Source organism: Cladophialophora bantiana, assembly GCF_000835475.1.
Source record: "Cladophialophora bantiana CBS 173.52 unplaced genomic scaffold supercont1.22, whole genome shotgun sequence".
NCBI classification, from domain to species: Eukaryota; Fungi; Ascomycota; class Eurotiomycetes; order Chaetothyriales; family Herpotrichiellaceae; genus Cladophialophora; species Cladophialophora bantiana.
The window spans coordinates 473308-496939 of record NW_015971596.1 but is presented as its reverse complement, the minus strand read 5'-3'; the positions used below and the strand labels follow the sequence as shown (position 1 = coordinate 496939).

The 23632-nt window shown below is 51.6% G+C and overlaps 11 protein-coding genes across 11 annotated transcripts; 3 read left to right on the top strand and 8 right to left on the bottom strand.

The window, feature by feature from the left end:
- Positions 1-218: 218 nt before the first annotated feature.
- Positions 219-1049, bottom strand: Z519_11571 (uncharacterized protein; the record flags this gene model as incomplete). The annotated part of the gene is made up of 1 exon (XM_016769282.1): positions 219-1049. One exon carries the CDS (start codon positions 1047-1049, stop codon positions 219-221), a length of 831 nt encoding a protein of 276 aa, XP_016614655.1.
- A 389-nt stretch (positions 1050-1438) lies between these two features.
- Positions 1439-3139, top strand: Z519_11570 (uncharacterized protein; the record flags this gene model as incomplete). Its single annotated transcript, XM_016769281.1, has 1 exon — positions 1439-3139. One exon carries the CDS (start codon positions 1439-1441, stop codon positions 3137-3139), a length of 1701 nt encoding a protein of 566 aa, XP_016614654.1.
- An 891-nt stretch (positions 3140-4030) lies between these two features.
- Positions 4031-4973, bottom strand: Z519_11569 (ubiquinol-cytochrome c reductase, iron-sulfur subunit; the record flags this gene model as incomplete). The annotated part of the gene is made up of 3 exons (XM_016769280.1): positions 4031-4283; positions 4358-4526; positions 4631-4973. 3 exons carry the CDS (start codon positions 4971-4973, stop codon positions 4031-4033), a joined length of 765 nt encoding a protein of 254 aa, XP_016614653.1.
- A 2567-nt stretch (positions 4974-7540) lies between these two features.
- Positions 7541-8005, bottom strand: Z519_11568 (uncharacterized protein; the record flags this gene model as incomplete). The annotated part of the gene is made up of 1 exon (XM_016769279.1): positions 7541-8005. One exon carries the CDS (start codon positions 8003-8005, stop codon positions 7541-7543), a length of 465 nt encoding a protein of 154 aa, XP_016614652.1.
- Positions 8006-10516: 2511 nt separating this feature from the next.
- On the bottom strand, positions 10517-11282 carry Z519_11567 (uncharacterized protein; the record flags this gene model as incomplete). Its single annotated transcript, XM_016769278.1, has 4 exons — positions 10517-10860; positions 10930-11020; positions 11077-11162; positions 11219-11282. 4 exons carry the CDS (start codon positions 11280-11282, stop codon positions 10517-10519), a joined length of 585 nt encoding a protein of 194 aa, XP_016614651.1.
- Positions 11283-11837: 555 nt separating this feature from the next.
- Z519_11566 (uncharacterized protein) lies at positions 11838-14411 on the top strand (the record flags this gene model as incomplete). Its single annotated transcript, XM_016769277.1, has 1 exon — positions 11838-14411. The coding sequence occupies one exon, from the start codon at positions 11838-11840 to the stop codon at positions 14409-14411; it is 2574 nt and encodes an 857-aa protein (XP_016614650.1).
- A 397-nt stretch (positions 14412-14808) lies between these two features.
- Z519_11565 (uncharacterized protein) lies at positions 14809-15462 on the top strand (the record flags this gene model as incomplete). The annotated part of the gene is made up of 1 exon (XM_016769276.1): positions 14809-15462. One exon carries the CDS (start codon positions 14809-14811, stop codon positions 15460-15462), a length of 654 nt encoding a protein of 217 aa, XP_016614649.1.
- Positions 15463-16418: 956 nt separating this feature from the next.
- Positions 16419-17597, bottom strand: Z519_11564 (uncharacterized protein; the record flags this gene model as incomplete). The annotated part of the gene is made up of 1 exon (XM_016769275.1): positions 16419-17597. One exon carries the CDS (start codon positions 17595-17597, stop codon positions 16419-16421), a length of 1179 nt encoding a protein of 392 aa, XP_016614648.1.
- An 848-nt stretch (positions 17598-18445) lies between these two features.
- Z519_11563 (uncharacterized protein) lies at positions 18446-19695 on the bottom strand (the record flags this gene model as incomplete). The annotated part of the gene is made up of 4 exons (XM_016769274.1): positions 18446-18669; positions 18738-18892; positions 19126-19490; positions 19531-19695. 4 exons carry the CDS (start codon positions 19693-19695, stop codon positions 18446-18448), a joined length of 909 nt encoding a protein of 302 aa, XP_016614647.1.
- Positions 19696-21208: 1513 nt separating this feature from the next.
- Positions 21209-21751, bottom strand: Z519_11562 (uncharacterized protein; the record flags this gene model as incomplete). Its single annotated transcript, XM_016769273.1, has 1 exon — positions 21209-21751. The coding sequence occupies one exon, from the start codon at positions 21749-21751 to the stop codon at positions 21209-21211; it is 543 nt and encodes a 180-aa protein (XP_016614646.1).
- A 164-nt stretch (positions 21752-21915) lies between these two features.
- On the bottom strand, positions 21916-22662 carry Z519_11561 (uncharacterized protein; the record flags this gene model as incomplete). The annotated part of the gene is made up of 1 exon (XM_016769272.1): positions 21916-22662. The coding sequence occupies one exon, from the start codon at positions 22660-22662 to the stop codon at positions 21916-21918; it is 747 nt and encodes a 248-aa protein (XP_016614645.1).
- Between the last annotated feature and the right edge of the window lie 970 nt (positions 22663-23632).

Below are 23632 nucleotides of genomic sequence, written 5' to 3'. Positions count from 1 at the left end.
GTCACGGCAACGAATATATTTTCGCCTTGATTTCTTCAATGCAGCTGTTCTATATATATTTAAAGTCTATCGCTGTCTATTCTATTTTATCCTGCCGTTAGTCTTTGCCATCTAATCCCGAAATCGTCTAATGATTTCGCCCGCATAATCTTGTAAGCTGCGGCCCACAGTCCCATTCATGTCAAGGCCTGCAACGCCGCAATTCACCGGTCAACGGCTCACCTTATCGTAGGCTTTGGCATAGCATTTGATTCCATAGAATTGGTCCGGTGTCTCCTCAAGCCCTCTTCGGCCAGATTCTTGACCGTCTTCCTTCCCTCGTAGATGTCCTTTGTCTCTTCGAGAATGCTGTCCCAACCGCTGAATTCGGTGAACGGGATCCCTTCGTTCTCGCAGTACGTGACCAGATCCATTCCTTCTCTGGCAAATAAGAGATCCGTCTCCCTTGCGGCACTCAGGTCGGAGACGCCGTCGCCCGCGTACAAAAGGGTGGGCCGCTCCTGCGCGGGCATTTTGGCAATGGCGTCCGCATAGGGGCGGATGGTGAGAGACTTGTCGTGTCCAAAGCCCGAGTCGTCACGGTACTTTATCGTCCAGCCACCGGGCTTGTCGAGCGAATCTTCAGGTGGTTTTAGTTGCGTCGCATTCGCGACGATCTCCAGATCCCGCATCAGGTCTTCGCCCAGCAGGTGTTTCAACAAGGCCTCCAGCACGGGGGCCATGCCGCTGCTCAGCACGATGACGGGCACCTTCATGTCGCGGGCCCAGAGCACAAAGTCTCTAAATGCCGGGTCCAAGCTGATATTCTCCTTCAGGATCTCCAGGACGCGGGGGAACGGTAAGTTCCAGGAGTCCACCATCTGCTGGAACGTATTACGGAACGTGTCCGTCTTGTTGATGACTGCGCGGAAGAGCTCGCGCCGCTGGTCGTAGCCCATGCCATAGTTGTCTGTGATGAAGTCATTGGTGTCCTGGAGGGTGATTGTGCCGTCGAAGTCGGTGAAGAATATGACCCGAGGGTTGGCTTCCAGCGTCTCTGGGAAGGGCATCTTGAAGAGTTTGTCTACGAGGCGGTCGAGAGGGCCAGTGGGCGGACGAGGAATAGAGACTCAGTGCAGGAAAAAAAAGGCTCTTATTGAACGGTGACAGATATCGATATCTGTCGGTCTCAATTGCCGTCTTCTGACCACCTAGCCGGGACAAGACCGATAGAAGAGGATTGAGGGCAATAAGATTTGGTGCAGTAAAGCCCGATCGCGGTTGGATGGTTTTGGGTGCTTGGGCACAGGCGATGGCTCAAGGCTCGAGACTTCCCTCTAAGATGGCTAGCATTGGGATCCGTTTTCTTTTTGGCGGGAAGGATGGATTGGTGGCATGGCTGAAAGAGGAATCCCGGCCAAGACTGCGCTACCAAGACGTAATACTTCACACTACAGCTATGACGTCAGTGGATCAACTGCCGCGGCCCTCTGGTGCCGCGATTTTCGGAGCCGGCAAACCTTCCTCGCTGCAAAAATCTCGCCGATCAATGGAAGCTGTTTCCTTTGCCCATCGACTGACAGGTCAGTCTGTCCTCGAGCCCTCGGTGGGTGTGAAGATCAGATCGCTGCTCGCGATGCAGCAGGCTCCATTACGACTGTCCCAGACATTATGGTCCGCCTTTCGAGCCGCCAAGCCTGTCCACCGATCTCTCACATGGCCCCGTCCATTCCCCCCCGTGATGCGCCCAAGTGCACAGCCATGGACGCGGCAACGACCTCGAATAGCTGTTCAAGCTCGGTTTTATAGCGAAAAGAAGCCTGAGATTGGCCGGGAAATAGAGGATGCTAAGAGTCGAATAGACAAAGGTCTCGAGTCAAGAGCAGACACAGCGGCGCACATGCAAGATAAGCACAAGCATCCTCAAGAAGAAACTATTGTCCACACCATCCCTGAGTCCGCCTCAATAGTACATACCTCCAAACATGAGGCACACACGGCTCCCGATAAACCAGAACCAGAACCGGCACAGCCCTCTTCCTCTAGTGAAACGCTTCCGTCCGCCATCTCCTCTCGTTACTCCGACCTTCAACAACGTTTCGCCCACTTCATGGACAACTTCCAAACTCACGTCTTTACAGCCTCTCGCCGCTTAAACGACCTAACCGGTTATTCCGGGATCGAAGCCTTAAAGACTGACATAGAACACCAAGAATCTGTGGTCCAGGAATGTCGTGCAGCCGTGAAGGACGCTCGGGCCCACTACAGCGAAGCAATAGCTAAGCGGAGTACGACGCAACGCGAAGTCAATGATTTGCTGCACCGAAAACATACGTGGTCGCCCGCAGATTTGGAGAGATTCACCAGTCTATATCGGTCCGATCACGCCAACGAGCAAGCCGAAACCGCTGCGCAAAAGGAAGTTAGTGACGCAGAAGCCCGGTATGAAGAGGCGTCCACGAAACTTGCGAAGGCGATATTGGCTAGGTATCATGAAGAACAAATCTGGAGTGATAAAATAAGGCAGATGTCCACCTGGGGCACATGGGGACTGATGGGAATCAATGTATTGTTGTTCCTGATCTTTCAAGTCGTCTTGGAACCATGGCGAAGGAAGCGCTTGGTGAAGGGCTTCGAAGAGAAAGTGGAGTTAGCATTGAAAGAAAGGGAGGAAGAGACCAAAACTGCAGCACTACGGCCGAATCAAAGTACTGCGGAGGCTGCAGCGAGCTTAACACCGGGCGAGAAAGTCGAGGCAGGAGCGGATAATATTGCGGAACAGATCGTCGATGCTGTTACCGGTGCAACATCTGAAGAGAAAGCTCTAACGCCACCTCCATTGTCGAACATTGAAGCAGTCGCCGAATCTTTAACAGCACAAGAACTCGCTGCTGAAGGAACTCTGCACGCAGTCTCCCCCGATACTCTCCCACTTGCTGTCCCAACCGAAGAAAAGTCACCCCAGCCCGTGAACGGGTCCTCGCGTTGGACATCTCCTGAATCTCCCCTGGCTTGGTACGAAGACTCTCTGAGAGCACTCTTCAGCGACGACCACAAGATCCTCGTCTCACAGAGGGAATTGACCACCGTGGCCATGGAAGGCATGGCAGGCGGAATGGCAATCATGGGCCTCCTTTTTGTACTCCTCCGACCCCGGTAGTGTATGCATGTGTACATACATCTAGCGGCTCAGGGTGGGTTATTGGGAGCTTGTGTGAGGGGCCACAAGGCATGTTTGTATATATTTGTCCCGTCCACCATGCGTCTATTTATCCATTCATCCATGAATGATTCGGCTAGAAAGCAGCCCTTCATGAGTAGTCAGGAGCGAAGACATGTTTGCTATGTTGATACCTACACTTTGCTATGTTGATACCTACATACTACAGATAGTCTCTACTACATATGTGGGCGGGCTAGCGGGCGACTGTACGATACGATATAGAAAGAAGAGATGGCTGCCTAACAAAGATATGATATCCAGATTTCCGATCTCAGACCATAGATCAGATGCTTGATCATTGCAACGCCTACGAGGACTTCTACCTAGTTGGCCAATAGATGTGTACAAAATGCCTATCGGTACCGTTCTACCTGTATAAATGGAGCTTGCTCTGGAACAAAAGAAAAAGCCGCCATACTTGGGCCTGGATTTGGATTTTCTGCCACCTGGTCCGGCGTTCAGGGAGACTGCTTGGATCTAGTGGTGTGTTCTGATATCTTGTCTGGCGAGATACTTGAACGAAGGAGCTTCGCTAGATGAAGGGCCGGAATAGACAAGATAGCGATGTGGGTAAACAGAAATAAATATATGGGCGGTTTTTTTGGTCGATCCTGCTCCCTACACACAGCTCGTAAAGGTATACTCTTTGATGTTGTCCCATCGCCTGTGTCCGGCATCTCCCAGCGTCTTGCCGTCTAATATGTACAGTAACTCTCTTGCGTCCTAGAACTCGCCTCCGGCTTGATATCTTCGTTCTTGACAGGTGCCACACGCCAGCCACGGAAACATGGTCAGTCTGCCGCTTCTCTTTCAATCTTGGTGTCTCTCCTAACCAATGACCAATTTATCCTCCTCTGGGAAATCATATTCGGGTACTTCCAAGTTCAACGGCGCGGGTCCTTTCCTCACTCGTCCCGAAATATCATAATGCGACCCATGGCAAGGGCAGAACCAACCACCAAAATCGCCCGCTTCCCCAATGGGGACGCACCCCAAGTGTGTGCAGACGCCCAGCATGACCAGCCACTCGGGTTTCTTGACACGGTCGGAATCTTTTTCAGGATCGCGGAGGATCGAGAGGCTGTGAGCGATGGGTCAGCGTAAAAAGTTTTCATAGAGTGAAGATGTAGGAGAATAAAGGAGACCATGACGTACTCAACAGATTCCGCCTCCTTGATTTCGTCCTCAGTACGGTGACGGATGAACACGGGTTTACCTCTCCATTTGATAATCACGTTCTTGCCTTCGGGGATGGAGCCCAAGTCGATTTCCACTTTGGCTTGGGCCAGCACATCGGCGGAGGCGGACATGTTTTCTAGAAAGTCTGTGCAGCATCGTAGCTCGGTTAGCTTTGCACCACAAATTCGCCGCTTCAGTGTGGTAGGTTCGGGAGTCGTGTATGTAAAGCTCAAACTCGGATGTCTATACCTTGCACGGTATTTTTCGCTCCCGCAGCAGCCAACAACCCCATTGATCCGGCCATGAAATACTGGAAGACTCGATTGGTGATCTCGGAATTTTTGGACTCGTATGTCTTGAAGCTGGGGATCTTGCGCGTATCATACTTGGGCGCGCTGCCAAATGGGCTTTGGAAGCTGGAGCTACCTGCTGTCTCTGCTCCGGAGGATTCTAGTCGTCTTTGGGGGATGTTTGAAGCTGTGATGGCAAGACGGGAGGATTGGGAGGAAGCCGAGGATGCGGAGCTGGTAGGAAGGCTGTGCCGAGTCCAAGTGCGCAGGGTAGAGCCTGCCGATGCCGTGACTGGACGCATCTTGGAGATGAGGAAGAGAAGAGAGGTTGCGGTTGTCGAAGTCGAAGCTCGAGGAGATGTTGGAGCTTGTTGCTTGAGGCGCAATTGAGAAGGAGCCAGAGAGCCCGCCAAGAAATGATCTTTTGCATCGACGCTAATTGGTCAGGAGCTCCATGTCACATGACCAAGCATTGGCCAAATGTAGCACTCACTTGGACTCATCGTCTCCAGCCCCTCAATGCTCTACGCCCCTCAACACTCAACACGCCTGGCTTTGGCTCATTGCGTGCTCCTTACAACAGGCACCTCATGATTCTCAATAAGAAATCTTGCGTTGAAGAGGAGTCTAATGCGGTTCATTTTAAAGGTGTCTGAACATTTTCAACGCAGCATGCTCCTATCCCGAAAACTCGGTATTCAGGCAGCTAAAAGACCTTCACAAGCTGTGATGCCGGGCTCAAGTCGGTCGAGAACAACTTCTAACGTCGGTCCGTTGAAAAACCCGCCGAACTGACTGGAAAGGTTTTAGTGAGCCAAGTAGCACGTCACACCTCACAGGTGATTACCTACAGAAGGATCATTCGCGGGCCAAAAGGTCAACCGTTCAAGATAGACCAGTTTCCTGAGCCGTGCGCTCCTACCGAAACCATATTGCCGCTGTCCACGTCGAGATGCCAAGGTTTGATGAAATCTTCGAGACATCGCGGGTTCTGGTTATCTCTTCACCCGAACCAAGCAGTACCTCTCGTCCCTGTTTTGGATGTCATAGCCATCAGAGCTACGTAGGGTAATAATTCTTTTCCAGCTCCTACTAGTTGATATATCCAGGTCCTTGATGTAAGAACAAGGATAGTATCACTTGGCGGCACGAGCAGCTTAGTTGCTAGTCATTCAAGGGTCTGCAACTGAGTGGCTACAGAACCCCTCGATCACGAGATGAAGGGTGTGTAGCTGAACGAGGACGCCGTCATCCCGTTGCAAACTCCATATACTTCCTTGTGAAGTTCGTGTTTGGGGTCCTTTTCTTGCTTTGTTTTGGAAATGACCGAATCAATCTGCGTGGAAAGGACAAGCCATGAACACCGTTGCCCGTGCCGATTCGATGCACGCTGTGAGACGTGTTTCGTTCTGTGACAGATGAGATCTAAGATACTCGGCCCAAGCAATCGAACCCAAGTCGACTTGGAAAAGCTCAAAGGAATCCTAGAGCGGCAATTCCCTCAATCACGCTATCCTGGGCTCTAATTTAACGGATAACGTGTATGTTTTCTCAGGAGGATACGTGCCTGTGCCGGTCTAATACTTTGCGGTCTCAAAGGTGCACGACAAATGGATCTTTGACGTGCCAGAACCTCTAAGTGATGTAAGAATTGGCACCATTGCATATGTCGCTAGCCGTGTTGCTCGAGGCACCACAGCGAGAGAGATTTTATGTGCTAATTGAGGCCAGGAGGACAACGACGCGTTGCGATGACTGAGACGCGAGGGCACAGCAGCTAATGGTACCCAGCAACCGCCTGCCACGCCCCCGACGGAGGGACGAAGGTCTTCATCCCCAGAATAGGGAGACAAGTGGTACCATTTATGTTTGGCGACGACAATCTCAGACAGCACTGTCCTGCCATTGTGGAAAGCATCATGGGCTCTGAAAAAAAAAGCTGCCAGCCTTGTGGTCTTTCTGTGCGCCTTGCCGAAGGCGCTTGATAGCCTCCCTTCTGAGAATATCGTACGAGAGTATCTCCTGCTGTCCAAGGATGACCCATGTCACTGCTCTGAATAGAACACATGCGAAGGACCAAATATCAATGGTTCGGCCGAGGAGAGTGCGTGCTGGACCGATCTATTTTCAGAGGCACATGCAACAGCAAAGTGAGGACTAGGGTCTTTCTAGCGTTATACAAAGCATCGATCATATCAAAGGCCTCGATACCGTCATCCATTGATTTCATTGAAATTTCCTGACGGCCTTTCTTAAATTTAATAGAGACGAAGTCTACTAGTTTAAACTCGCCCTGGACCCTCAAGATATTGTCCGGCTTTACATTGGCATGCCAACTGTAGCGGTCAGCATTCAGGGGCAGTCACTGAGAACCGCAGATTGAGGCATACCCATACGAGGTAGAACTCCTGAGTCTCACCGTCCCACGAGATTATAGATCCGTTCAAGTGCCTCTGCTGCCTTGAATACGACTCCCAGAACAAGATGATCTCAAGGGCCGGCCCCAGAGAGCCGAAGAATTCGTCTGCAAAGGAGTCGTCTAGTTTAAGTTCTCCATATTCCAGCATAATGTTGCAGGTGCAGCGTTTGGGCTGTTCCTCGAGAGTGTAGTAGCCGATATATCGAACTATACCTTTTTGATTCTCTGGGGTTTTGGGGGGGGGGGGGTTGGCAAACGCTATTTTTTTTGGTCCAATTCGAATATCTCCCGCTCCCCCCGGTCATAGGATTTCAATGCCAACTCATAGCACTGTCGAAACGTCAGCCATCACCCTACGTCGACCAGTGGAAAGGCCGGCTTATCTGTCCTAGGTCTGGGTCTTCAGCCGTAGAAGATCGAAGAAATAGCATCAAATCCTCACTCATACAATCAATCGGAACTAGAACCTGAGACCCCTGCGTTGTCCTCCATTGTCATTGACTGCCTCACGCTTGCAATTTGGAAAGATGTATCCTCCAACAAATTTCCCATGCATTTGCTGTTTAAGAACCACCGGGCAGAAACACCATTTCTTTTCTTAAAGGCTTCCATAGCAGCATCCTCATTGACAACGTTCGCGTCACTCAAGTCCTGTGATAGGGGCTTGTAGTGATGTCCTGTGGAGGTGGTGTTCAGGTTTGCGTCAGCTATACTGGCATTGACGAATAAGTCCAGGAGATTCCCATAGCCGATATCGAGGGGGATACTGAAGACGATGATGGCGCCATAGCCGCCCCTCGAGGCCTTTTCAGCGGCAAATTTGAAGGTCGAGTTACGTCTAGATTTCCGTACTTCATCGGGGAGTCGTTCTGGATTGGTGGCTGAGCCTGTCTGTCTTTCCTCTACCGATATCATCCATTCTTGGAGTGTGTTGGTCTTGATATAGTGACGACCGCAAGTTGTGTCTTGTCTCCAAGAGCCGTTTAAGTAGTTTTGAAACTTTTTGAGCAGGTCGATGGTTCCGAGGGCACGTTCTTGGGCAGCATGTCGACAATGGAGTCAAGGAGGACATCAAAGAAGTCGCAATGGGGATTTTGCAGATTGAGGAGTGGGAAATGAGCGTTATATCAGAATGTGCTTATTGAAGCCAGGCTGCGGCTGCATGAACCTCAAAAGGCGAGCGATAGAAACAAGATAGACCAATCTTAAGACTACAATGAGGCTGTGGGAAGGGCTCGGTGTATTTACTAGCTCTGGGCCATGTGTCCCAGGATGTTCTCTAGTACGATTTTATCAGAAATGAGGCTATCAAACGCCTTCGACAAGGCGCGCAGAAAGATCACAAGACTGGCAGCTTTTTCCAGAGCCCATGATGCTTTCCGCAATGGCAGGACAGTGCTGCCTGAGGTTACTCAATGGCACCACTGTCTACCGAGCATATTTCGTAGGTCAGACACCATCTCTTCTGAAGTCCTCGACCTTGAGGAGATGAAGATGCTGTTGGAAGACCCCAGACAGCGAATCATCTCTACACAATTGTGTGAGTCCCTGAGTGATAAGGCGCTTCTCGCCAGAGCGAGCTCGGGCGAGCAAGCCAGAAACAATAATGACAGAGAGAGATATTTGGAAAATAGAGGACGTATATTGCAAGCCGAAAGATCTCGCGGCACAATGCCACCGCAAGAAACGTCACCCGACATGCCAGGTTGCCAACATCCAAGTTTCGATAAGACGGCATCTCGGGCCGTTGACGAGGCCCAGCCAGACATGACTGATGTCCACATAACAGACCCATGCTAGCAGGCGGAAGACGGTCACAAGGACCGAGAGTTGGTCGAAAAGCCGTTTCTGTATAAAGTGTCTATCTGAGTGTCAAGGAAAGAGAGTCAGAAGGACTCGACTAACTAAAGGAAAGTCCATGTGACCCATGACTATGAAATCGCTAGAAATTCATCGTCGATGACGGATCCAGTATGCTTCTAGAAAGCAGCAACCCATGCTTAGAAACACTAGCCATAAAACTAGCTCCTCTTGATGATAATGGCCTAGACCTTTGTCGTCACAAGCGTGCCCCAGAAATCATACACGTGGAAGGGAGAGCAAGCGGCGAAAGAGTTTGCCAATCTTACTGGAGAAAAAAAAAAACAGAAGGATCCCTCGAATGCCGCCAAAGAGGTAAATCCAGACATGGCCGCGACGTCGGGGTGGTACTCGATGCCCTACCTCAAGAGTTGGAAGCCCAAACGAATGACTCTCCTGATGCTAACGGATGGTCTCTGGAGAGGCACGGATACCATCATATTGTTTCCCAATTGTTTTGATATCCCAAGGCTCCCATCAGGATCAACCCGATCCCCAACGCCCGGAACTCATGCTTCTATTTAGTCCGCGTTTGGAGGAATTCAAATCACCAGGCTGAAAACTCAAGATGAAACCCACGACTACCAAATATCCCAAGCTCAAGATTTCTCTGGTTACCGCCGCTGGACTTCTGTTCACAAAAGGGCTCCACCAACAGCGGCCAGGCACGGAGAAGATGGTGGCCTGAAGACTTTCTCACCCGTGCCCTGTTCTGGGTGCCATATTAGTTTTTGTCCGATGCCTTTGAGGGACAAGTAAGCGAAGAAGACGAAGACGATTCTCATGATCAGCCCATGGTCAAGGTACGGAGGACACCTCCATCTAAGGATAGCCCAAAAGAGTCCCCAATGACAAATGGTATGGCCCCCAAACCAGAATCAGACGCCAACGCTGGAGGGACATCGGCCAACTTTGCAGCATGGATTGGAAAGCCTGCTCGATTAGCGGGGTGTACGCACGTCACTCGAGCTATTATGTATGGGTTTCGCATCCGAGCATCGGCGGGGAACAGCGCACAAGCAAGACAAGATTCTGCTCGTTGAGTAGGAACGAGATCTGGAATAGGTTGGATAATGTTGTGTTTGCTTTAGAGGGAGATCAATACACATCGATGTCGGCCGAGGGATGTGGTGTGGTTGAAAATCAAAGTCCAAGTAGAGCAGGACGCAGCTAGGGAGCATATAGATCCATAACTAATGTATATTGTAATTGTGTTGCAACCGGTACACTGATGGATGCACAGGGGCTCAGCCTCCAAGGTTTGATCGGTCCTCTTACCGCATGCTTCTGCTAGTGGCGCGGACATCATCGCGAGGCGCTTTGCTTCGTAGTGACCGATAGATACCATGCGCCCTTCTAGCTCCGCCAATGCGATTCGACTCATCATGTCGCGAATTTTTGGGGGCTCGATAAACGCCCCTTTGGCGAAAAATGCAGGGAATTTCCTTGAACGTCCATGTTGATGCAATTCCACGGGGCCCGCCAAGAGGGTGGTCGAGGTGGGTTGGGTTATGATCGATACATTTGAGGGGGGAAATGGCAGCTTCTCAAATTATCTTTGGCGACCTATCCACTCATCTCGATATCTCTGACCGGGTCGGGATGGCTGTGGTTGCGCGAATGACCGGACGACGACGGACGAGCGGTGGCTGATCTCTCATGCATTGTGCCATTGACCCCGACCCCGTTGACAGCGCCGTTCTGGTATCCGTTCTTCATCATGGTCTGGATCGAGACGCTGCCATTTTCGCCGGTGATGCCGACGCCGTTGACTAGTGACCCTGCAGAGGAGGCAGCCTTAGCTGCTGCTGCTTCTCGAGCCTTTTCCTCCTTGAACTGGCGATATGTCTTCGTTTTGGGCACTGTGTCGGATAAGAATTCGAGATTGTCGATTCTGGAAACGGCCGTGGCTTTTGCACATTGTCAGAAGGGATGGCATATGCCGGTGCAGGTGGTTGATGCTTCGACGGTTTTCTTACCTATGTCTTTGTAGGCAATATTCCTCCTTGGCTTCCGTTCTGACTTGACCACGTTATGTGCTTGCTCGGTCAGGTAGCGGATAAATATCTCCTGGTGAAGGAATTAGTCCCTCAAAGATCCGACAATGAAGAAACTGGGAACCCCACGGTCGCGACCGATATCGCGAAGGCGGCTGGATTAGAGCATTGGGCAATATCGTCATCCTGGGCGATGATCTTCTTGACTCGCGCGACTTGGACCCAGGCGTTAGCAGCGTTGTAACAATAGCAAATACGTGTGATGACTAACGAGGAAGGGGGGTCGAGCCAGTTATCTCTTCTGGTGGTTCAATGGGAGCATTGTTGTAAGGCATAGTCTTGACAAAATGACAGCGCTACCCTTCTCTTGAGGTATATATCCAACGGAGGAGAGATGGTTTCCAAATTGGCCTCCGCTTTGGTCCTCAAAACTCGGAGCGTGTCGATGAGAGAAACAAAACGAGGGGCAAAAACCTTGTTCGAACAGCCTCGAGGGTTTCTCTTGGGTGATGGAAGACGCGTGTGAGGGAGCAATAGATCAGTGTAGACTCTGCTTGACGCGTCTAGTCGTGGAGAAGTGTGAGATCCTGCTATACCCAAGATTTGTGACGGTCGGGTTCTTTTGTTCGAACACATAAACGATTTGCCAGAGAGTGTCTTGGATCCTAGTCGCGTCAAGACATTCAAAGTGGTGGTAATAAGTCATGTTCTAGGCGCGTCCAAAATAGGCAAGGCGGGCGATTTGGTGGATTTGCGGCACATTCGAGGCTACCCAGTAGTGAGGCTGTGCTTCAACGTCGGGATTACTTCTCGTCCACCATCGCCCAGCCGCCGCAGGGAATGTGACCATCTTGATCTGCTCCGTCGGCCATGATCATTGATTTGATGTTATGACCTCGCGCGTCTCCTCTTCCGCGTCCGCCTCTGCCTCTGCCTCTGCCCGTCGACCCTCCGTCTCAGCGAGGCGACTTTCCAGGAGGCTCTCGTCCCTGTCCAGCCTCGAAAATGGCGAGACTCCTCCTCGTGTTGCGCCGGCGGCACATGCCATTACAGAAGAGATTGCAGAGATAAAAAGATATGAAGATTTCACCACGATTGACTGGGTCCAAGACGCGGCTCAAGAACAACTGCGGCGGCGCACCCGGCGGAAAGAGTCCAGGTTCTTTGAGAGGGATGGTGTCTTGGGCTGGCGGCGCAAACTGTGGGAGTCATACGATGCTGCACAGGCTTGGATCGTCATCACTCTGGTTGGGATTGTCATCGGTCTCAATGCTGCTGCCCTGAATATCATCACAGAGTGGTTGTCCGACATCAAGATGGGATACTGCACAACCGCCTGGTACCTCAACCAAGGCTTCTGCTGCTATGGCTCTGAGGAAGGCTGTGATGAGTGGAAGAGATGGACTTCGGTCACCGTCGTCAATTACTTCGTCTACGCCATCTTCGCCGTGCTCCTGGCCTTCATCTCCGCCTATCTAGTCAAGTCGTACGCTCCATACGCTGCCGGTTCTGGTATATCGGAGATCAAATGCATCATTGCCGGCTTCATCATGAAGGGATTTCTCGGTTTCTGGACCTTTTTCATCAAGTCAATCTGCCTGCCCCTAGCCATCGCTTCCGGGCTCTCTGTGGGCAAAGAGGGACCGAGTGTACATTACGCAGTGTGCGTGGGAAACGTCATCTCTCGATTCTTCGACAAGTACAAGCGGAGTGCTTCAAAAACGCGAGAGATCCTGACAGCAACCGCCGGAGCTGGTGTGGCCGTCGCATTCGGCAGTCCCATTGGAGGCGTGCTATTCTCTCTAGAAGAGATGGCGGCTTATTTTCCGCTCAAGACGCTGTGGAGGAGCTACTTCTGTGCTCTTGTTGCGACCGCCGTGTTGAGTGCAATGAACCCCTTCCGCACTGGTCAGCTTGTCATGTTCTCCGTCAAATACGATCGAGACTGGCACTTTTTTGAGATGTTCTTCTACATTATCCTTGGCATCTTCGGTGGACTTTATGGAGCCTTCGTCATCAAGTGGAATCTCAAAGCTCAAGCATTCAGAAAGAAATATCTGTCCAAGTTCGCCATTCCGGAAGCTGTCATTCTGGCCGGCGCCACGGCACTTCTTTGCTACCCCAACATGTTCCTCAGAATAGACATGACCGAGATGATGGAGATGTTGTTTCGAGAATGTGAGGGTGACTACGACTACAACGGACTTTGCGAGGCTAAGAATCGACTCTCCCTCATTGGGTCTTTGCTGGTTGCGACTCTGTTGCGCATATTTCTTGTCATCATTTCCTATGGGTGTAAAGTACCGGCAGGTATATTCGTGCCTTCAATGGCAATCGGAGCCTCATTTGGCCGCATGCTGGGCATGATTGTACAGTGGCTGTATGAGACATTTCCTGATTCAGGATTCTTCTCCGCTTGTCAACCTGATGTGCCATGCATCACCCCAGGCACGTACGCCTTTCTGGGAGCGGGCGCAGCGCTCAGTGGCATCATGCATCTGACGATTTCAGTAACCGTTATCATGTTCGAGCTTACCGGGGCACTGACATACATACTTCCAACAATGATTGTGGTCGGTGTAACGAAAGCGGTGGGAGATCGATTCAGCAAAACCGGCATCGCAGATCGCATGATTTCGTTCAGCGGCTTCCCATTCCTCGACAACAAAGAAGAACATTCCTTTGGTGTTTCTGTGTCTCAAGTCATGACTCGCAACATCACCATGCTTCCTGCAACGGGAATGGAAGTCAAAGCGGTACGAAAATTACTCGATGACACATCATACTCTGGATTTCCGATTGTGGAAGACACAGATTCGAAAATTCTTGTGGGCTATATCGGGAGGACCGAACTTCAATTCGCGATCGACCGAGCAAAAAGGCAGGGCACATTGGCTTCAGATGCCAAATGCATTTTTGTAGCCGAGCAAGAGGATGGCACCGAGACACCCGCACCACTCAGTCCAACAGTCACCTTAGATTCGGCGACAGTACGCAGTGTGGATTTCAGCCCATTCGTTGATGCGGCTCCTATATCTGTCCATCCCCGCCTACCTCTTGAGACAGTGCTGGAACTTTTCAAGAAGATGGGCCCACGCGTCATCCTCGTCGACCACCATGGCCGTCTTGAGGGGCTGGTCACTGTGAAAGATTGCTTGAAATACCAGTTTAAGGTCGAGGCACAAGAGCATTCTGCGGCTTCAAGGGATGACTCTGCAATAGAACACAATCGACTCATCGATTTCTGGGGCAAGATTGGCGACTACATCGCAGACAAGATCAACAACCTGTCTCGTGGCAGGCTGAGACTGAGTCCTCGGACTGCTCGTGGATGGACGAGAGTAGCCGAAGACGATAGAAGGCCTAATTTCGCAGATGATTACAGTAATGAAAACGAGATATTAGATGGAACAGAAGATGTGGCAGAGCATGGCCAAGAAGGCGTCGAACTGCATACTCGATAAAGAGGACGGAGATTTAGGGTGTACATTGCCACAGTGAACGGAAGTTGAGAGGTTATTCCTCACCATCTATCTCTCTATATTCTTCCGTCCTTTACGGAGGGACAAACCATACGTGCCATTCTAGTGACAACTCCTGCTCAACTTTACATACGAAGGCCTGGATCTGTTGACACCTTTCTTAGAGCATAGCTTGGAAAAGAGACCGAGCCCCTTCAACCCCTTGAAAGCGTCGTCTTCCCATCGATCTCATCCCAAGTCTTCAATCTCACCACGTCCACCCGCAACATAGACGACAGGAAGCTGTTATCTTATGCCAACAGCTCGCCTCTAAAGCCCAATCGAGCTAATATATCAGTATCTCACTTGCGACTGATTTCCACCTTGGGTCAGCGTAAGCATGTCCTCACTTCCAGACTGGCATCCTCTGCATGTCAGCCACTGCCATGCCGTCGAGTCGTCCGACGTCTTTGCCGATGTGCAATGTTCCACACTCGAGAAAGATCTGGCCGATCTACCCGACAGCGGCTTGGGCGACGACATCGACCAGGAAGTGACGAGAGACAGCAACCAGAATAAATCGACCAACTCTAAATTCTACGCGACACCGTCTTCCTTTGCTCGCCTTGCCGAGGATTGCCTCCACGACTGGTCCGAAGGTCTCGAAAATCTTGCGGCGTCCCCCCTTACGGAGGTGAACAAGGCTGATTCCATTTACCACGCGACCATGCTGTTCTTGTGGGTGAAGCATGATCTTCTCCCACGACTCTCTGCCCTCGAGACCAAGTCCGAGAAGCTTGTCGAGGCGAAAGACAAGGCGGAGAGGGAGAGCGAGTGGTTAAGGTCTCAGATCGATGAGGCGAAAAGCAGATACGAGGAGATGTACGAGGCTTACACGAGGGAATGCGTTGCGAGTCGGGGGAAGACGAAGCAGTTGGGCGAGGTTTGTCTGTGGGTGGCACACCTAGTGGAGTTTTTGGAGAAGGGACCTAGTGGACATGCGGCAGGGAGCTCCGATGGGACTGAAGACAAGGCTGGTCCAAGCATCGAATGAGACGCGCGTTGGGGGTTGTCAAGGTCAGTGCCGCTTGAGGTACGGAGTAATATGCACCTACCTAGGCAGGTAGATATGAGACCGGTTCCGCTCCATGTCATGCTGGGGCTTTTTTACTTTCTCACCTATCTCGGGCCTGGTCATGGATAGCCGCGCATGCTTTGGGGGCTGAAGGAAAGCTTCCAACCACAGCTTTGTACACTGAGAACTTCTTCTGTGATCAATACGAGGAGGCCTGGTGATGTTTCTGAAGACCTGGAGAGCTGCTATGTACAATACCTGAGCCCACTAGACCCTATTCTAGGGCCACCCACTACGTCATTAATCTCCTATAAGTCTGGGGTTCAACTGTTATGGCGGCTCAATACCAGCGAGAATAGACAATTTATAGGCACATAATGGTCTATCCCACCCACTTGAAGGGCGCTATAGTTCCTAGTCTGCTAGTAGAAAATGAGCTATGTTTGTAGTGGTGCACATTTTCACATGTGGGGAAGGTGCCCACTGAGGCACGGCTTGGCGTGGTCCGACTTTCTTAGCCTCGCGTATCCATTCTTCCCTTCCTCTTTTCTCTCTTCTTCAGAGACAGCCCAACCACCAAATAGACAGCTAGATAGTTAGCCAACACCTTGCGCTATTGCAGCCAATCTCCACCATTGCGGTGATCCTCCTGTTTCTCTTCCTTGCCTCCCCCCTACGAGATACGACGCGCATGAGTTCGGCTCGGCCACTTTTATTGCTTGAATCTGGTGAGCGGCTTGCACCGTAGTATAGTTTAGGATTCCTGCCGACTCCCGAAATATGTACAGTTCAATGCAAGTTGCAGGAGAATTTCCCGCCATATGTGGCGGTTGCCGCCGCTTCGACCAAAATGGCTGATCATGCAACCAGCCTCCACCACACCATGCTTCTATATATCATCTCCACGGCTTCCTCCAACCTATCTTCCCCTCTCTTCACCCAGCCACAGCAATGCCATAAGTAGCTCGAAGGCGGCCGAGCAAGTGATCCCCGGCCGTCATTTTGCCCAGTGTTTCGGCCGTGGCGGAGCCACCGCCTCGTCCGATGAGGGTCTTTTGAAACGCCGCGGCCCTGGCTTCGACAGCCTGTGACGGAACCGGGACAAGAACGGTCTCGTCGGCAGGTTGCACGAAGACGGCGATGGAGAAGCGGTCGCTTCCGAGGGGACCGGACGGGCTGGATGTTGAGGTCGGGTTCGTGGATGCAGGTCCGTTATTGGACACGGCCGCATCTTCTTGTTCTACCAAAACGACCCTGTGAACCGTCGACTTGAGGAGGCCGTTTGTCCAGAATTGTAGGAGGTCGCCTATGTTGACGACGATGGGCGGGAAGGCAGGGTCGTGGTATCCAGGCGGAGAAACGGGCACGCGGGCCCATCGGCCGTCGTCCTTCAGGATCTCCAGCCCAGGCTGGCCTGGTCGCGTGAAGAGGAGAGTGATGCTGCCATAATCGCTGTGCGCGCCGGCTCGGATGTCGGCTTCGGCGTTATAGTCCGTGTTGGAGGGTAGTTGAGGGTAGTACAGCAGGCGGACTGTTTGTGGTGAGTGGTCGTGACACGGGATGAACCAGTTGGCATCTTCGATCCCCAGGCCCATGGCGATCAAGCGCAGAAGCCGTGTGGCCATGGCTCTGCAGCGCGCGTGGAAGTTGCGCAGTGCAGCATCCGCGTCAGGCTCTGAGAACTGGGGCGGTAGTGGTTGGCGCCATGCGGACGTCTCGGGCTCAGGTTCTGCGAGGTTGAAACACTGTTTGAAATCCCCCTTCGCGTGGCTCTGCGGGTCCAAATTCTCGACCTTCATGTCGACAAAGCCACGATTTTTCGTGATCTTGCAAGCCAATTTTTCGGCATCGCTGGCTTCTTTGAAGAAACGGCTGCTGATGTTGAAGACATTCTGGACAGTGGAAGCATCGAGATCATATGTGACTCGGTCCCCGCTGTTCGACGACGTCGATGAGGCTGCTGATCCGGAGATCCAGAGAAACCCATGCTTTGCAGCGGCTTCGACAATTTCTCTTCCCAGGGCGGGTGACTCTTGAGAGATGTCGAACAGTGGTAAGTCGATGGAGGTGTCTGCCGCCGGAGCGGCGCCATTAGACAAGGTAATGGCAGGCATGATTCGCTTCCGAGTGGGTGAACAAAGGTGAAATTCTAAGACTTGACTTTTAATCCAAGAAGAGGATCCTGGGGTAGATATATATATGCTTTTCTAACCGTAAGTTACTTATCGTAACCGAAAAAGTACTATTCGCCGTCTCCCTTCGGTGCCGACCGAAGAAAACGTTGGATGCGAGATGTGCGAGGTACGAATTGAAATGAACAAATGGGCTGACATCCACGATAGCCAGCTTTGCCGTTATCCTCGCCCCCACATGCGACTTGACTCAATCATCCAATTGGTTACTAGTAAGACCTGAAAATACATGTAATGTCACGGATTTGAACGTCATTTGTCTGTAGTTTTCCTTTCATGTTACTGCCCTTAGGACCTCTTGGGACCTCGCGTTACATGAATGTGGCAACTATGGCGCATAACAGGATACTGTGTAACTCGCCGCGACATAGATGTACACTATATTCCCACAAAGAAGTCACCTCACAGCTCTCAAATAGATTATCCATCGCGATCTAGCCTCATACTGTAAGCGGAGCCGTCGAAGACTGTGAGATTTGTCGATCCACGCGTCCCCAGAAACGCCACGCTCTTTAAATATTTCTTGAACTATTTCCGGGCTCTATAGACGGTCGATTTAACGGCTCGTGACGCCCTCTGGACCCTCTAAGCCCTCTCAGCCCTCTCGTAGAGAATCAGTCCCTAGGTACTAGTATCCTTTCGATGATAGCTCTTCTCTTTCACACCACCGAACGGGTTCTCTGCCGCGCTGAGCAGACCCAAATTGACGCCGACCATTCCCACTTGCAGTGCTTTGGCAACACGCCAGGTGCGCACGCGATGCTCGAGGTTCAGATGAAGCTATCAAGGCCAACATCGCAGTCGTTGGCCAGGGAAATTCCTTCCTCTTCAGTTTCGAACTTGTATACACCCAGAATCGGGGCGAAAGATTCCTCTTTCCAGGTGCTGGTAATGCGAGCCATATTTTTTGATGACGGTGGGCTGGACAAAGTAGCCACCCTGGGTATCACTTGGGCCTCCCCCCTGAGCGACTTACCGCCTTGCTCGACGGCGCCTTTTATATCTGTGTGAGTTTTGAGAGTTTCGTCACGTAGGTTGTTTTGTTTGTGCTGAACCACTTACTCACAATATGTTTCATTGCCTTCTCAACCGCTCGCTCGTGCGTGAGAGCCCCGATGTCTGCACCTTCTCCAGTACCAGGGCCAACCTTGAGGGCTTTCACCTTCTCAATCAACACGGATACAAACTTGTCGTGGATCCCAGCTTGGACCAAGATCCTGTTGGCGGTCACTCACGTCTGGCCACCGTTTCGGAACTTGGCCAGAGACAGGCCTTGGCGGCCTTGTCTACGTCGGCGTCGTCGAACACTATGAACGAGCTATTTCCGCCCAACTCTAGGAGAGCTTGGTGAGATTTTTACTACGTTGTCGAGCTAGAAGCTTCCGATCCTTGAACTCCCATTGAAGCTCAATTTCCGAACCCGCTTGTTGGTACACAACGCCTTGCCCACCTCGGCCACGCGATGGAGAGTGGTGATGACGTTGAAACTTCCCGGGGGAAACCCGCTTCTTTGGCGAGATTCGCCAAATGCCAGTGACGATAATGGTGTCTCCCCGCCGGCTTCCACGCTGTTGTACAACCAGCTGCTAATGCGGCTCCGACCTTTCGGATGATCATGGCGATCGGCAGATTCCAGGGTACAAGACAAGTCGCCACGCCGATAGGCTGTTTAATGTTGACGATTCTTTGTGCCAAGTTCGCTGAAGGGATGGTCTCGCCGTGCGTCCATTCGGCCTCACCGGCAGACCATTCCAGGAAGGACGCACCATAGGCTACCTCAGCTCTCCCGTTGACGTGCTGTTGTTTGCTTGTACGCTGGGAAGGCTCTGTCGGCTGCCTCGACAGGCTTGTTTACGTCGGCAGTACCCATTTCGGGAAATGTAGCCAGTTTCTCCAGCGTTGCTGGATCGATCATGTCTAATGTCTTTCCCGACACAGCGTCGACCCAAACATCGTCAATGAAAGCTTGACTTCGCAGGAAGTCCTTTCGTTTGATACCGGCGAGAATTTTCGGCACCATGTCTGGCATACGTTGAAGGATTCTGGAGATTAATCGGTCGTGAGTATAAACAAGAGAAATATCTTCCAACGAGAAGACGCGATTGTGAATTCTTTTTGGCATCTCAGGACACTTTTATTGCAAAAATAGTAAAATAGCTACGCGAACCCGCATTGTTTAAGGTCAGGATTCTGAAAACGATTTGAGCTGAGGGATCAGCGCTCGCTATCCTAAAACTGTTGAATAGCCACCTAGGACAGCAATTGCGAGCTAGGTGCAAAGGCACCGGCCAGGATTCAAGAACCCCGAAATTTGATTTGGGCCACAGGTAAGGTCTGATACCGCGGGTAGAAGGCTCTTTTCAGGAGACTCCGTGCGATCGGTGTGGGAATGCCCCCGTTGAAGAGGATCCCGTCAACGTTTCAGCCAGGGGATGTCATGATCCCATGCCCGAAGACACAAAGACCTAGAACACAGAGATGGGCCTGCTGATCATACCGCTCCCTTGATGGAGGGCGATGCTGTAGATGGAACTCGATTCGCCGTCTGAGAAGGTCGCACAGCCGTGCAACAAAACTGGCCCGGGGAGACCAAGGCTCTCCGCCATCCGTTGTACTGGTAATAGCCTAGGCAACGTCGCCGTAGGTGAACATTCACTCACTCACACTGGAGACCCTCCCATGTAGAACATGGAAGTATGTCTCGTTCCTCGAACCTGTCTAGCATTGGCTACGTTGTCGTTGTCTTGTACGGAGGGTTAGTGGATCTAGCTCTCGTGCCATGATAGATTCTTACACCTTTGACACTGGAATTAACTGTAGATGCTGTCTAAGGTGAGACTTGGAAACTACGAGGACTGGCGAACTCGGAGAAAACCCATATCGTTTGGTCCAAGCCACATACCATATCATACGTAGCTAGGGAAAGGTCACCAGATGGATGAGGAGGATCTTGGGTTCGCAGTGGAAAAAGAAGCCATGTTCCTTGCGTGCCAAAAGGAGGACAGCCGTGTCGACAATGGATCTCACACCTCTCTACCCGGTTTTACGATGCTCTTGGAGATTATGATCGTCTCATGGTAGTACTTGGTGCTTCTGCGATATTGACGACTCTGATTTTGCAACTCAGTAAAGATAATTTGCAAGCAACTAATGAGTGACTCTCCTTTATCCCACCTATCTCAAGAGAGTTACGTATATCAGTCAGAACTTGTTCATCCAAAATGGCGATAAATCCGCCCGCTCGCAGATGTCATGAATGCCTCCTTTCTCGTTTTGTCCAAAGTGAAGTTTTCACAACGAAGCCGGCCGAGATCCGTTTCACATGCATTGCAGAAGCCTGGGCTTGCTGGACAGTGGACAACAGCGCCGGCAGTCTAGAACCGCACTCAGGCACGCGGTGAGTTGGTAGACACGGTCTTGTCCCCTTCCGAGTTGATGACTTCGTGATGGGTAATGACCTCTTTGTCATCCTTGTGGCGCCCACTGCCCATCGCCTCCTCAAGCACCGTCAGATGTTGGACAATCCTGTTGTGTCAATCGAAATGCAGAGGTTCGTTCTTGGCCACCTTGACGGCGTTGAGGACTCCAGTAGGCTTGGGGGATTTGATATCCATCTCCTCAAGGGTCCGCTGTGCCGTTTCAGGGGAGCAAAAATAGACAATGGGGAGCACAGCGGCGTTGAAGGCGGCAAACATGATATAAGTCTTCCAGCCAATGCTCGCAAAGCAGACTGGCGTGACCATGACGACCATAACGTTGAAGATCCAGTTCCCCGAGGTCGAAATGGCGGCCGACTGGGCTCTGATATCTAGAGGCACAATCTCGACCGGGTAGAGCCAAGGGATGGAATTCCAGCCTTGCGCGTAGGAAAAGAGATAGAGCCAGATGAAGACGATCGCCGCAGCCCCGGGTCCGGTGCCACCTATGTGGACCGTCACCCCCACAATGATCAGACATACGGTCATGCCGACGCAGCCAAACAGCAAGAGCTGGCTTCGACCGATCTTGTTGACGAGAAAGATTCCGGGAATACAAGAGAAAAAGTACCATTGAACTGGGGCGAGGCTACTAGCCATGGGCATCAACTCGTACGGCGGTGGGTATGGTCTCTTCTCAACGCGCACACTCAACTAGGGGAAGTCCTCTCTGTTGGTAACTTGGTTGCTTGTGTATTGTATGAAAGATAGTCCCCCAGAACTATATAAGAAGAACCATAGTCTAGGGTCGGCGCCCCAGCCAATCATAACGCTATCCACCACTTCCAACTTCTCCCATTACACCATGTACCTCCTGCCGCAGCAATGATACGAGACACCAGCGGCGACAGGCCCATTTGGTTGAGATAAATGGCGGCAGCGTAATAGATGATAATGTTGATGCCACCAATTTGCTGGAACACCTGGGTCAAATATCCTAGCACCGCACGATGGAAGTTCCTTTTGGGTCCCATTCGGAAGACGTCCGGGATCGATGCGGCTGACTCGCGAACACTGATCCTCATCGCCTGGATCTCCTCCATAACTAAGTGGTCGCCGCGGTCTACATCGTAAATAGCGCTCAGAATGGTTACCGCCTGGTCGTCCCTTTCCTTGAGGATCAACCATCGGGGTGACTCTGGCATGTAGTATACGCCCACAAGGACGGAGATGGCGAAGATCAGCTGGAAGGCGATGGGGAATCGCCAGGCAGCAGCGCTCGGCCCCGTGAACGACATGCCCAAGTCAAGCCATTGGCTGGTGGCGATTCCGACGACAACAATTCTTCCCTCGAAGACCACGGCCAGACCCCGATGGTGCGGCTTCGAGCACTTGGACTGCCAGACTGGGACGGTGGAGGTGTTGAAGCTGTTCCCGATACCCGTGATGATGCGTCCGACGATGGAATGAGCCAGAGCATGTGCGGAGCACTGCAAAACGGCGCCGATGATCATGATGCTGCACCCCCAGAGAATCGAGTGGCGACGGCCGAGGACGTTGCCGAGTTTCATGATGATGACTGCCCTAGGAAACAACCGAGGTTGTAGCATGCTACGTTAATGCCTAAAGCAGAGGAATTCGAATCCAAAGTCCACGATACCAGATGGTTAGGGGTTCTTACCTTGGTGGAGGGGCTGCTGGTACGCCTCATGGGACGATAGGCCTTGCACAATTGCGAGGCGAAAGAAGGCAGTGTAAGAAGTCCCCCCATGACACCTTGATCGCATCCAAACAGACCACATATTTTGGAAAAGATTGTGTCAGTCACAAGTATAATGAGTGAGGAGAGAAGATTAACTTGCTGGCTAAACAGATCAAAGGAGAAGAGACTTATAGAAGGTCAACTCCTGCCATGATGGCGATGGCGATGTTCAATATGGTGCCGAGCAGGCCCAAAAACTTGTTTACTGTTGCACCCATCTTGCAAAAGAGCTCAATTCGACGACTGTTGGGGGATTCATTGAAGGTGGAGGGAGAATTGACTGGAATACTGTGAGGGTGTTGGAGGATCTGCAGCCGGTTTATAGATCATGTCCCCCCTTATTGGTTACCCCGGATTTCAGCAGCGCACGTTGCCTTACTCTCCCCAGCTTCTCCAGAGACGGACGAGCGCGGGGTTTGGGTCATGGTCACTATCCTTAGTTCTCGAGCCCAACTAGATCCTGATCGCTGACCCACCGATACCGAAGACTGAGGACCGCGCATCTACTTTGCTCGGAAGCCTTACGTAGCATATATCTGCGACTTGAATACCCGGGAATGGAAAGCGATGCACCCGGAATGAAGCGTTCGAGAAAAGCATTTTCCCATGTTTCCGCAACCATGCAACCAACTTCTAGACAGCGTCCCAGCCAAAAGGCCAAGCAAGTCACCGGGGCCTTCTGCCTTCAGAGGGGTTTCTCTCTTTTGGCTGAACACACGGTCAAGCATCAATAAACACTTCCCCGACAGTACCTTGTCTTTTTTTTTTTTTTTTTTTTT